The following is a 13,375-nucleotide window of genomic DNA, read 5'->3' as shown; positions in this document are numbered from 1 at the left end:
CCGCCTTCACCTGGGACCCCCGCCCTCCCCCCACTGGAGGGAGACTTTCCTCACCCGAAGCCAGGCCATCAAGCCCCTGGCTCCTCCCCTCCTGGAGCACCTCCTCCCGCCTCCCCACCCTCCTCCCCTCCTGGAGCACCTCCTCCCGCCTCCTCCTCCACTGGCTCAGCACCTTTGGAGCACAGATGCCACCACAGGGGAACTATGTAGCCTTCAGAGCTGCTGGGAGGGAGAGGCGGGGACTGTACGGTTTCTCTCCGTGGCCCCAGCCCAGCACAGGAGATGGCTCTCGGCGGGTGCTGCCATCCATCCATGGCCCGGGCTCCGTGATCTCGCGGAGCACACTCAGCCTGAGTGGAACACGGGTGGTTCTCACGCTAACACCAGTAAACTACCTCTCGCTCCCTCTACTCCTCTGGCCGCTTAGAGTGACGTGGCCGCACGTCCGCCGACCGGGCCCCTGGAAGCTCATCGCACACCGTCCCTCCTCCCAACGTATATCCTTGCTGTCTCTTCAGGCCGGATAAGCAGCACAGTCTCACGTTTAAAAGCGAATGACAATGCGGGAAGAATAAAAGAACAGAAAGGCAAGCCCTCCCCTGATTCTGAGAAACGGCGGTCAGTGCCCCGTGCGCGGCGGGAAACCCGTCTTCCCACGTCTCCGCTGTTTATCAGGCTGATCTCTCCCTCCACACAGTCAGCCCCTTCCAACAGTTCCACCAGCTTTTTTCCCCACTTACGCACACAGCGTGGCCGACTTTCCTGTCACAGCTGGGACCACGCGGGGCCACTCAGGGATGACCCAGCAGCGTACCCACGCTGTCCCCTACCAAGGGACCGCGGGTGTGCTCTCGGTTCTTCGTCATGCGCGCCATCTGAGCAAACACGGCAGTGGACACTGACAAGGCGGCAGTGGACAGTGCACTGCCACACACCTGCACACATCCGACCGCGTAACCAGAGCAAGTTCCAGAAGGCACAGTCCTGGATCCCAGAGCGTTGTGACTGCCCTTCCTCCCCTCCGGGTGACACAAGGTCCACCTCCACGGGCCGCTGACACCCATTCCTGCTCTCCCCTCGCTGGCACTGACTTACTAAGCCCTCCCCGGTAACAACCATTTCAGTCTGAAAACCCGGAGCTAATAACAAAAAGTGAGACACACGACCCCCTGTCTCCCAGCGTCACAGATTTATGTCTACAGATTACAGAGTGGCACTGATCGTCGTATAGGATGGGTCATCATTCATGAAATAAGATGGGAAACAGATTTTTTTTTAATGCTCTAGAACTGTGCTGTCCACCACCGTGAAGGGTCACGTGGCTATTGAAATTGAAATTAATTAAAAGTAAATGAAATTTCAACTCCAGCTCCTCAGTGGCCACGCTTCAAGCACCTGGTAGCCACGTGCGGCCAGTGGCTGCCACACTGGATGGCACAGACGGGAAGCATGGGCGTCACCACTCAGGAAGTCTGGTGGACCCGCTGCTCTAGAAGCCCAAGGCCAGGACGCTCTCCACCAAGAACCGTTACAGTGTTGCCTTCGCACGCAAGAATTATGCTGGTGATCTACTCTATGAACACTGGTCTCTGTCCGCTCAGAGGGCTAGCAGTGGTCCTTCCACACCCCACGCCGAGTCTCCACGGCAACCACGGGGTGCAGGGAAATGCAAGCCCAGAAACTCCCATGGGACCGACCTGTAGGCTCCAAGTCGTCGCCACTAGCCTCACAGAGCGAACACCACCCCATCCGAGAAATGAAATGGGAAGTTCGGACACCTTGCTACCCTCACATTAAGTTGGATGTTTTGCATACCTCTGGGCTTGTTCTGTCGCCAAGCAGGAATGCCTCAACGACAGAGAAATGGGGATTTTCAAAGTTATAAAAAAGCCTCGGATGCTGGGAATAGAACTGCTATAAGAGCAAAAGTAGCCCAGTGAGGTCATATGTTTGGTTAACTGGAACGTCAGCACCGGCCTTAAAGGAGGCGCAGTCCAGGAAGCTGGGCCCATCCCGCCAGGCTGCTGCTCTCCTGCCCTCTGCCTTCTGCTGAGCCCCCAGCAGAACCCGCATGCAGGATAGAAAGGGTAAGAGTCAAAGTGCAGAGCAGCAAGCGGCCCGCTCGCCTGGGAAAGCCGTGGCCTGTTTGGGTCAGGAAAGCACCCCTGCGCACCCCGAAGCTGAATCACCCCGCTCTCCAGACGCGTCTCACCCTGGGGCAACCGACACGTGTGTTGAAATCACCCAGAAGCAACTGAAACCAGGTCATTTCCTATGAGAAGAGAAAGGAGGAAATGCCATTTGGCAAAGTAGAGGCAGGGAGATAACTCGGTCACCGAGGGTCCGAGGAGACGGTGGTCAAAAGGGGTCGCAGACATGGGGGGGCGGGGGAGTGAGAAAGGAGGGAAACTCAGAGACCAGAGAAGTCAGCTCTGTGTTACAGGAGACGGGGCGCCTGGGGGGCTCGGTCGGGGAAGCGTCTGCCTTCTGCTCAGGTCATCAGGTCATGATCCGGGGTCCTCGATGGAGCCCTGCCGCGGCTCCCTGCCCCGTGGGCAGTCTGCTTCTGCTTCTCCCTCCGCCCCTCCGCCTCTCCTGCCCGCGCGCTCTCTCTCCCTCTCTCAAGTAAATAAATACAATCTTTAAAAAATTAAGGAGATGAAGAGCCATTTCTCCAGTTAATTTTTAGCCTATCCGGCTTCTCCCGCTGACCTCAGCCCTTCCATTCTGCCGCCCTAAACGCTCCGGTGCCCTCCTGCGCCTCCTCCTCCGCTGTGGTCCAGAACGAGATACGGACTCGCCCAGATAACTGGGCGGCGGGGCGGGTAACCTTGGAGTCCCCCGGGCACCGCCACCCACCGGAGAAAAGTGCCACAGGCGGAGTCGTGCGGACGTCCCGAGCCAGGAGGAGGCGCCGGGCGACGCGGAGGCGAGGGTCGCGCCACCAAAGTGAAGTGAGGGCGCGGGAAGGAGACGCGGACTGAGAGTGTCCCAAACTGCGCTTTCCGGGAAGGGTGCGTCACGCCGGCTGCCCCGACACGGGGAAGGGGGGGTCGGGTGGGGGGCGCAGCCCTTCGTGCGCGCGACGAGCAGCCGCGCTTCCCCGCGAACGGCCGGACGCGGGGCCCCACGAGCGGCCCCAACACCGCCACCCGCACCCAGGAGACGGCGAGTCCGGCACGCGAAGGACCCCCTTTCCTCGGGGACGTGAACCCGCGCCCCGGCCGCACCCCTGTCCCTCCTCCCCGCCCCCCGCCCGCCTCCACCCTGCCCAGGTGTGCGTCCCGGAGCACCGGCAGGGGCGTCCTCCGAGCCCGCGCTCCTCTTCGGGGCCGCAGCCCCCGCGACTGCTCCCGGCGGGAGGACAGCCCCGTCCCCGCACCCACCGGCCGCGGCGGGGGTGAGCCCGGCCGGGGGCCCCGCGCACCGCCCCCACCGCGCAGACGCCGGCGAGCCGCGGCCAGACCCGCACCGCGCCCGCAGCCGCCGCCCGGGCGCTCCGGCCTCAGTTTCCCCGCCGGCCCTTACCTCGGGGCCGCGGAGGCTGTCCCGGGAGGGCCCCAGCAGCGCGCACAGCTCCAGCAGACCCGAGGGCAGCGCCAGGTGGGACGGCGCGGCCTCCGCCATGGCTGCTCGGCGGCCGCGGCCCGCTGCGCGCACCCCGCTCGGGCGCCTCGGGCCGCCGACCCGACCCCAGCCCCGCGCCCCGCGCCCCCGCAGCGCCGCCTGGCACTGCACCCCCGCGCCCCGCAGCCCGCCGCCGGGTCCGCGCAGCAGCCGTCCGCGGGGCGGGGCCTCCGGGGGGCGGGGCCGGCTGCCGCACCGGCGCCCGGGGACGGGGCCTTCCTGAGGGCGGGGCCAGCGGAGCCTGAGCGGGCTCGGGGGCGGGGCCTCCCCTGGGGCGTGGCCGGCCGCTCCTGAGCTGTGCCTGGAGGGGCGGGGTCTCTCGGGGGCGGGGTCTGGCCGGCGCGGCCGCAGGGCCCGACGCCAGGTCGTCATTTCCGAATCGGCCCGCGGGTCCAGGCGCGCGCGCAGCCCCCTTGGCCCCGCCCCTCCCGCCGTCCCCCTCCCGGGGAGCTGTGGAAGGACTGGGTGATGTCCACAGGTGGAGGGCGAGGGCGCCCAGACCCAGGGGCCGTGGGCGTGAAAGTCGCCTGCTGTGGCGGGCCCCGGGGCCAGCCGTCCAGGGCGTGAAGAGGCCCAGGAGCCTGGACCGCGGGGTGGACCGGGTGCGGACGGCCGAAGGGGCAGGCGGGGAAGGGGTAGAAGCATCCGTTCCCGGTTCGTAACCGCCAGGCTGACCTCGCTGGCCCTGTCCAGGGAGAGCTGGAGGGATGCTCAGCAGGGAACCCGGGGTGGGCACCGCTGGAATGGATGGAGCCTGGGAGCGCGGAGAGGAGACAGGGCCTGCCCCTGGCCAGCTCCGCACCCGCCCGATCCCGGGGGACCGTGGACCTCCCCCAGCCGCAGACCGGGCCCAGGGGGCTGGCGCTCGTGCCCAGTCCCGGTCCCCGCTCTGCCTGCCCGCCGACCTTGGACGCATCCTTGCCCCTCTCCGGACCCAGCGTACGCATCGATGAAACCAAGCGGGTGGGGCGCCGGGGAGGCTCAGTGGGTTGACGGTGTGACGGGCTCCGGTCATGATCCTGAGGTCCTGGGACTGAGCCCCGCATACAGAGCCCTGCTCCGCCGGGAGCCCGCTTCTCCCTTTGCTGTTCCCTTGCTTGTGCTGTCACTCTAGCTCTCAGATCAATCAATCAATCAATCAATCAAATCTTGGGGGGGACCTCAGCGGGAAATGATTCCAAAGGAACATTTCTAATTCAAATAGTCTATGATTCATTTTTTTCAAAAAAACTCAAATGCTTAATAATAGTGTCAAACATCTGTCATCAGCCTGAGAAGAAAGGGAACAAGGCAATGTCAGAATCCCAGGGGGACGGGGTGGGCCTGGATCTGGGGGCCAGGGATTCCTCCATCCCTCCAGGCCTGCTGAGGCCCCTCCCGCCTGCAGCCTGACTTCCGGGATCCGAATTTCACTCACTAAGTCACCTATTGGCTGTGGGTCACTGCTGGTTCTCATTTAGGTCTGAAGGCCATCTGGCGCCCCCGGATCTCGCTGGTCTCCAGTGTGACAAGTAGTTACAGTCACTGACTTCAAAAGGACAGGTGTTGCTCGTCCTTGTCTGGCTCTCTGCATCGTGTTTTCACTCTTGGTGGACTCCGCACAGGGCAGAGTGGAGTTACCCGTGATTCCCCAGTGCCCCAGAGAGGCTCACTGATGTGCCTTGGAGGCATGAGCCCCTCCAGGGAGGCAGCAAAGCCCTGGGCTCTGGGGATGTGGTCTGGAGCCTGGCTCTGCGTGAGCTGTGGGACAGCCAAGCCCCTCACCTTCCTGTTTGTTCGAATACGCGGGGTGTGGTCAGGATTCCGGGAGGTAAACACTTGGCAGCTGTCAAGATGGCCCAGTGAGGCTCAGGCTAGAGCAGCGTCCTTTCCTCCAAGACGTACAAGAGTGGGTTTGAGGAAAGGAACTCCGGGTAGGAATGGGCCCGGGCCATGAGGTTCTGCTTCTCTGGGCCTCACTTCTTACCACCCGAGAAAGCCTGAGGTCCTCCACGGGCTCCTTCCACACTGTGTGCTTTTTTTTTTTTTTTTTAAAGATTTTATTTATTTATTTGACAGAGATCACATGTAGGCAGAGAGGCAGGCAGAGAGAGAGAGAGAAGGAAGCAGGCTCCCCGCTGAGCAGAGAGCCCGATGCGGGGCTCGATCCCAGGACCCTGAGATAATGACCTGAGCCGAAGACAGTGGCTTAACCCACTGAGCCACCCAGGCGCCCCCACACTGTGTGCTTTTCACTGAGTCCTAGAGAAAGCGCTGATGGGACACAGAAGTGCAGATAAGCAGCCATCAAAGGCATAGGTGGAAAAGCCTCATAAGGGTCCCCGAGAGGCAGGAGAGGCAGACAATGCAGGCGAGGGAGAAGGGGGCGCACAGGGAGCCTGGCTAACCAGACCAGCAGCCCAGAACGTAGGCCGGCCCTACACGGGAGTCAGGGAAGGGGCAGAGCTGGCTGCACTGGGGCTCTCGCTGCGGGCACCCCCTCCCCCCAATCCTGCAGAGCAGCCTGGCTGCTCTGTCTCACTCTCAGGATTACTGTGAAGAGCAAAGGAGAAAATAGATATGAAAATTGTTTGTAAACCGTAAAGGACGGAGGCAAAAATAGGTGGATGGGTGCGCCGTTGTGAGTATGCTGAACCACACAGAACTGCCCACTCTGAAAAGGGTAATTTTATGCTCTGGAATTTCACCTCAATAAATTGTTTTTTAATGGAATTTATTTTTTAAAGATTTATTTATCACCGAGAGAACGCAGGCTCGCCTGCACGGTGGGGGCGGGGAGGCAAAGGGCGAAGGAGAGGCTCTCCAGCAGGCTCCCCGCAGGGCTGGATCCCACAACCCCCAGACCACCACCTGAGCCAAAACCAAGAGTCTGACCCTCCACCCACTGTACCGCCCACAGGCCCCTCTAAGGGGGTTAGAGGATACAGTCTCAAATCGTGGTGTAGAGCAAATTTGCCTTGCGCATTTTAGCGGTGGTTTAGGTGTGAAAATTCTTTTAAATATAGGGAGTAGAGGGAAAGCTTCAGGACATTGGATTTGGCAATGATTTCTTGCATATGATGCCAAAAACACAGGCAATGAAAGAGAAAATAGATAAATTGACTTCATCAAAATTTAAAGCTTTTTGGGCCTCAAAGGACACTATCAAGGGCGTGAAAAGGCCACCCACCGAATGGGAGAAACATTTGCTCATTCCCGTATCTGTAAGACACGGATGACGCCCACCTCACCGGCCGCTGGAAAAACTGAACATGGCAGGGGCTGCGGAAGAGCCTCGTGCGGAGAGCCGGACATTTGAATCTTTACAAGTCCTCGGGGTGTGGCCCCAGTGTCTCCGGCCCCACCCCTCCCTGCGCCTCTCGGCACCGCCCAGACTTGCTCAGGGGCCCTCCCTCCGCCCAAATGCATGGTGCTTTCCTCCTCCACGCAGGCTGCCAGGCACACCCCCTACCGCGGCACCTGCATTCTCCCAACTCCTCCCCAGTGGGAGGGGCTGCCTCCCTCTGAACCCTACAACCCTCAACTCACCTTTCCAGCCTCCTCATTCTCACACCTGCTGCAAATCTTGATTCCGATATTTGCTAAGTATTTGACCTTGGGCCAGCGACTTAATCTCTTTGGGCCGCGAACGGAATAGTGCTACCTACTCCTCAGGGCTGCTCCGAGGGCCAGCATCGCACAGACCGTGGGCGATGGTCAGGTGCAATTGGCGTGGCCTTCTGTCCTCACGGTTTATGGGAATTATCTTCAGGGCCCGTCCTCTGGCTTCAGGATAAGTAGACACGTATGACCCAGAGCACAGCACGCGGACATGTGCACCTGCGGCCGAGCCCAAACCCTCACCGCTGAATGCGCTCTGCGGCGTCCGGGGGCTCCTCGCCACGGGCGGGGGGCTGTCCGTTCAGTGTTTGTTGTACGTCCCTGTACACAGGCTCCTGCGCACACAGGCTGGGATTTCAGCCGCACTGGTGAGCAGACACTGAGCGACGGCTTTGTCGCCCGCTGTGTGTTCCTTTGCAATGTACAGCGAATCTATTTTCACGCAGGCGTGCGAAGGCTTCCGGCGGAAAAACAGACCTTCTCTCTTCCCTATGCTTTTCGGCTCAGCTACTCCGCTAGTCCTTTCTCCAGGGTCCGAATGCCCCAGGGGTATTTCCACCCCGGCAGCCTGGGTCAGCCTGGGTCAGCCTGGGTCAGCCTGGGTCAGCCCTCCCTGAGGCTTTCCGGGCCGGCTCACAGCTCATCCTGCCGCCCAACAGCGGCTTCCGAGGAACCTGCTGCCTGCCCTTGGCACCTTCACCAGACATTTGCCTGTTGAGCATTTTCTGTTATTTCTTTTGAATAAACTCATCCTGCAGGGTTACAGGGCTTTTTCCTCCCCCTCCATCGCTTGGTGTATGTCGAGCCCAGGAGACCAAGCGTTCCGGAGAGACCTGGAGCGCCTCTCTCCTTCCCCAGCAACACGGAGCTGCACTACAACTGTTGTTGTTTTTTTTTAATATTTTATTTACTTATTTGACAGACAGAGATCACAAGTAGGCAGGGGGAGGGTGTGAGAAGCAGGCTCCCCGCTGAGCAGAGAGCCGGATGTGGGGCTCGATCCCAGCACCCTGGGATTATGACCTGGGCGGAAGGCAGAGGCTTAACCCACTGAGCCACCCAGGTGCCCCTACAACTGGTTTTCAAACCATTAAATTATTTATTCCTCACAAAAATCCAGAGCCAAGGGCTCTCTGGTTTTCCATGTGAAAATATAAGCCAGGCTTTGACTTTTCTGGGTAAAGTTTGCATATCCCCAAAGAAAAACACAAGTCTGAATAAACAGTTTTCTCCAGGAAATGAGCGGACCAGCATGTTGGGAGGAAAGGTTCACCGTGAAGCACTCAGACGTCGCGATCACTTCCGGACCCAGGCCATCTGAAGGCACGAGCTAGGAAGGCACCTCAGCCCCGAGCCTCAGTGACCTCATTTCTGTTGGGGAGTTTATTGAGCACCTACTATAGGTCTGGTCCCATGATAGCAGCTGGGTGCACAAAGAATAAAACACAAGCCCTCCCCTGCCCTCCCCCCAGGAGCTCCTGGGCCGGCAGGGGCGCACCCACGGGAGACAGGGAGGCAGACAAACTGAGGAATCAGAGCCGTGTTCCGGGGGCTCAGGCAGGAGGAGAAGCCCCTGAGACCAACCACGAAGCTGAAGAGACGTTTCCCAGGGAGAAGAGGAGGGCCCGGCAGGCGAGGCAGAGGGGACGGCGCGGTATGTGCAGAGCCCACAAGCGAGTGCTTGGGTCCTGCAGCCGAGGAGCTGGCGAGGGAAGTCTGTCCTGCCCACCGCTCTGCCCTGGACCTGGAACAGGGTCCACGGCATGGCAATGGCCACCTTGCCAGACGCCTCTGACCCCCCACCCTAAGCAGCTAGAGAGCCCCACTGGCGAATATAGTTTTTTCTTCCAAGTGTTCTTGAAGAGGAGGAAGCCACGTGTTGGGAAGTGCTAACCGCGGGGCTTCCTCGGAGGCTGAGTAATCTCTGAGCTCAGCGTCTCCCAGGGTTTGCAAGGTGCAAGGGCGGCCCATCACTGTGGCCACCAGATCCAACAAGCCCTCCACCAGGCCCTGCCCCGAGCGGTGGTGGGCCATGTGTCAGGCAGGCCGCGTGGTCCTGCAGGGATCCTAGGTGGTGCCCAGGTCCCACCAGGCTTCCCAAGCCCGGGTCAATGCTCTGTGTTGTTGGTGGCAAAATGGAAGCCACAGTGCTCTCCTCCCCTGAGGAGTGACTCCTGTTCTGCACAACAAACGTCCATCACGTGTCTCCCCTGAGCCGGCCGCCATCGGGACTGGCAGTTCTGGGGCGTCCTGGGGTAGAAATCGGCTCTGCCGATGTGGACCCGGCCCAGCGCCGGCAGGCTGGGGACCCCAAGCCGGTCCTTTGCACCCTGCGTACATCGCCTCCCGGGCCCGGCTCCCAAACATCCAAACATCCCGGGATGTTTGATGAGTAAGAGGATAAAGTCCTCCCGTCCGTGGTGAGGTCCAGCTGCCCCGCAGGGTGCTGGCCATTCAGCAGGGACTTGCCGACCCAGTACCGAGTAGAAGGATAAAGTCACAGGAAAACACACGCTATGGCATCAGGTAGCAAAGTCCAAGCGTGGACAGACACACCAGGATCAGAAGAGGGTAAGGCAGGACAAGGGGTGCCCATGCTGAGTCCGGGACAGGAGCGGAGGCCGTGTGAGTGCTCGGCAGGTGGGGCAGGAGGGCCCGTGTTACCACAGTCAGACGCGTTCTTCGTAAACACGAAACACTTCGTAAATCTGAAAAAAGAGAAAGCCAATGGTCCCGTCTATTTCTGGAGCACCATTGTGTTTCCAACAATGCGATTGCGTGGACAGTACTGCCCCCACTTCAGACCCGACGCACCTGTCCCCGACGCCCCGAGACAGCGGGCAGGCTGTGAGGATGGGGACCAAAGGTGACTTCCACAGGAAACAGGGAAGCCAGCCGTGCCCGACGGGTCGTCGGCTGCCGCTGGGGTCAGCCGCTGCTGGTGCTCAGGCGGGAGGAGGGGACAGATGCGAGAACTATCGTAACCCATCCAGACCGGGAATCGAGACTAGTCAAAAGAAGCAGCTGACAGTAAAGGGGTGGAAAAGAGGAAGAAAGGCGCTAACCTGCACTTGAGCGAGGCCAAGGTGACTCAAGGTTATTTTCCCTAGAAGGCTCTTTCCCCTTCCCTCCCCAGTAACTCTGGCTTACCTTTCCTTGGATCAGAGGCCATCTCCCTTCAGGAAGCCCCCCGCGCCCCTGTACCTGCCTCCCTGCTTCCCAGGTTAGGGCGACCCTCCACACCCCAACGCAGCTCTCTCGCAGGCCCTCATCACGTTCCTCTGACCATGAGGCCCGTGACCTCTGTGCTGCCCCTGGGCTTCTAACCTCCTAGCCAGCCTTCCCCCTCACCTGCTCCCGGCTCCGGAGCCTCGGGCCAGCCCAGCCCCTCTCCGGGGCCACTTTTCAGAAGACAACGTGCTGCCCTACATCCCGTCCGGGGCAAAGGGCACGAGCGCTGGAGGCGGCAAGACCCGCCCCCCCCCAACCCTAGCCCTCCCTGCACGCTTCGCCAGCCGCGAAGGGGGAGAGCCAGACGGACCCCATGAGGCCGGCATGAAGGCACAGCTGGACCCTCAGTCCAAGACAGATGTCCCTGCTCCTGAACTCTCCCCTCCGGGGGACCCCCTGCGACACTACCCAGCCTGGCCAGGGCTGACAGAGGTGAGGGGCAGGCTGTGGTGATGCTGGCAAAGTCCGCCGATCGCCCGCCCAGCCTGTGTGCGGCGCCTCAGGTAGACACATGCATTCTCCCCTCCGTTGCTTGCGACACCATGACAACGTGGCCCCCATTTCGTAGATCAGGACCTGAGGCTCAGGCAGGTCAGCCACTGACCCAAAAGCGTCCAGTGGTCAGCGCGAGGAAGCACACCTGGGCCAGGCCCCTGCCCACCGCTGACCTTGCTCTGTGCGTGGCCAGAGCCTTCCCGGGCGAGACAGGCTCACCCCCGCGTGAGCCCTTCAGCCCCTCTGCAGGGGTCCTGACGTGTGCTGGGCAGTTAACAACAGCTCCCTCATGGGAACGTATACTAGAAGGGCTTTTCAGACCACTGGGCCAAAGTCAGTCAAGTCTGTAGCTCCCAGGACCGTGAGAGTTCAAAGCCGTCACCTCACAGTGCTTTGTAAGTGCAGGTGGGGCCTGTCTCCCCCAACACACGGTGCTGGTGGCCTCCCTGTCTCTTCACCACCCAGGGCAGAGCTTCCAGCTGGGTCCTGAACAAGCTCAGAAAGGACAGAGCAGGGCCTCAGGGACACAGACCGGGGTTGGGGGAGGGGTGCTCTGCCGCCAGACTGGAAATACGACTTTCCCCAAAGAGACAGGATTCATTCTCCCAGCGCTCTTGAAGGAGCCTGTGGAGCCCAGTCCTAGCAGGGCACGCTCTGTCCCGGCCCAGGAGGGTGGTCCTATTCCCACCCGCAGAGAAGGCTCAGAAGGCCTGGGCTTGCCAGGCCCCCGGCCAGCAGGTGGGTTCCTTGGGCCAGCTCAGGTCAGAGCGGCAGGGGCTCTCCCATCCCATCCCTGGCCTTCTTCGTCTCTAAAGCCAAAGCCAGGCTGACCTCATGGTCAAGGAGGGGCAGAGGCCTGGAGGACCCCCTGCTCCCCCTCCTTCCCCAGCTGGCTGTGGCATTTCCAGGTGTGTACTCACACCTGTGTGTTTGCCTCTGCACGTGCGTGTGGGTGCGTGTGTGTGTGCACACCTGGGGAAGAGGGAGACGGAGAGCTATCTGGTGGACAGGGGCCTCAGTGGATCCCTGGGGGACCTGGGTCCCCCTCCCCCGTTCACCCCTGACCCACTGAGATGTCCTTAGTCCTCCTCAAGCCCTGAAGCCCTTCCAAGGGCTTCAAGGAAGGAAGGAGCCACTCCCTCTTCCCTCCCTGCATCGAGGAACACTCCTGCTGAGGGAGGAGGCGGCAGCCCCGAGCGCACCCCACCCCGTCCTGGGAGGACTGAGGGCGCTGACAGCCAATGGTCTGGAAGGGCCGGCCGGCACAGTCAGTCAGGGTGCATCTCGTTAGAAGCGCCACAGGCTTTGGGTCTCAGATGTTCTCATTACCTGAAAACAGCCCTCGCTCTGTGCATGGGTTTACGAGCTCGTACCAGCTCCCGCGGGGGGTCAGATCCTGGATAATGGAGACGGGTCCTCACCTGCCACGGACCCAGCCTGGGGTCTTCCTCCCCCGCTGGGCGGGCACGGGAGTGTCTACTGGCTCCAGGAGAAACCCAGGAGAGGGAACCCGGGATCCCAGGGGCATTCCCGCACCTAGGCCCCGCCCCCCCCGCACTTACCCACGGCCTTCATCCGTGGGATCCGTGGGATCCGTCCGCCCCGCATCCTCTGCTCCACTCTGGCCGCATCCCCACCCCCACCCCCTGGCCTGGCCATTCCCGGTTCTGACCTGGGCCTCGGGTCAGCACCACGACCCTGGCCCCTTGGAACACAGAACCAGCTTCCGCCCTCCCAAGCAGCTCCTGCGGGTGGGGGCATGGCACACCTTCAGGGCCCCCTCTGTGTCCCTCAGCCTGGCACAGGTTGGGGACTGACGAGGTCAGGGCCAGCCCAGCCTCCTGCAATGACCCCTGAGCCCCAGGACATGTCCTCAAGCGCTCTGAGCACCTCTCCTTCCTCGAAACCTGCCCCTCCGGAGCCCCCCACCCCACCCCCACCCTCTACCAGATGCCCGTCCAGCCAGCAGCCAGTCTCGGGCTTGTGGGAGTCACTCGGGACACCCCCCACCCGCCCTGCCCCAGGCCGAGCCCCAGCCTCTCGCCGCACAGCTCTGTGCATCAGCCCTGCACCCCGGAGAAGGAGCCCCACCATGGGAACGTATGAGCGGACAGCTGTGAGATCGTGTGGGGGAGGGGGTCCCTCAGACTCTTAGCTGGAGGGAAAAGCGTCCCTCCAAACTCATGTCCCCTGTGCCTTGGACCGGGGCCTTACTTGGAAACGTCTTTGCAGATGTGAAGCTACTTTAGGACAAGATCATCCTGGATTAGGGCAGGCCTGCCCTTGTGTTTGTCAGGCATGGCCTTGACCGGCATTTAATGAGTCTCCGAAAACGGATCCAGGAGACAGGCTCCCCGATGCACGCACAGCAGCGGTCACGGAGCATCTGCCGTGTGTCAGGAGTGCGGGGACAAGTCAGCGG

General features: G+C 61.4%; 1 protein-coding gene across 2 annotated transcripts in view; it reads right to left on the bottom strand.

The window, feature by feature from the left end:
- The window catches only part of DENND3 (DENN domain containing 3), a 53,378-nt gene extending 49,654 nt beyond the window's left edge, over positions 1-3,724 (bottom strand). Inside the window, exon 1 of one of the 2 annotated variants that reach the window (XM_032315907.1) lies at positions 3,529-3,724. In XM_032315907.1, coding sequence (XP_032171798.1) covers positions 3,529-3,627 — 99 coding nt within the window. In that variant the 5' untranslated portion in view covers positions 3,628-3,724. The remainder of the gene's footprint in view (positions 1-3,528) is intronic. The other variant, XM_032315908.1, reaches the window with a different exon arrangement.
- Between the last annotated feature and the right edge of the window lie 9,651 nt (positions 3,725-13,375).

The sequence above is a fragment of the Mustela erminea genome, chromosome 16 (assembly GCF_009829155.1).
Source record: "Mustela erminea isolate mMusErm1 chromosome 16, mMusErm1.Pri, whole genome shotgun sequence".
Lineage (NCBI taxonomy): Eukaryota > Metazoa > Chordata > Mammalia > Carnivora > Mustelidae > Mustela > Mustela erminea.
This window is presented reverse-complemented; position numbering and strand designations above follow the sequence as displayed.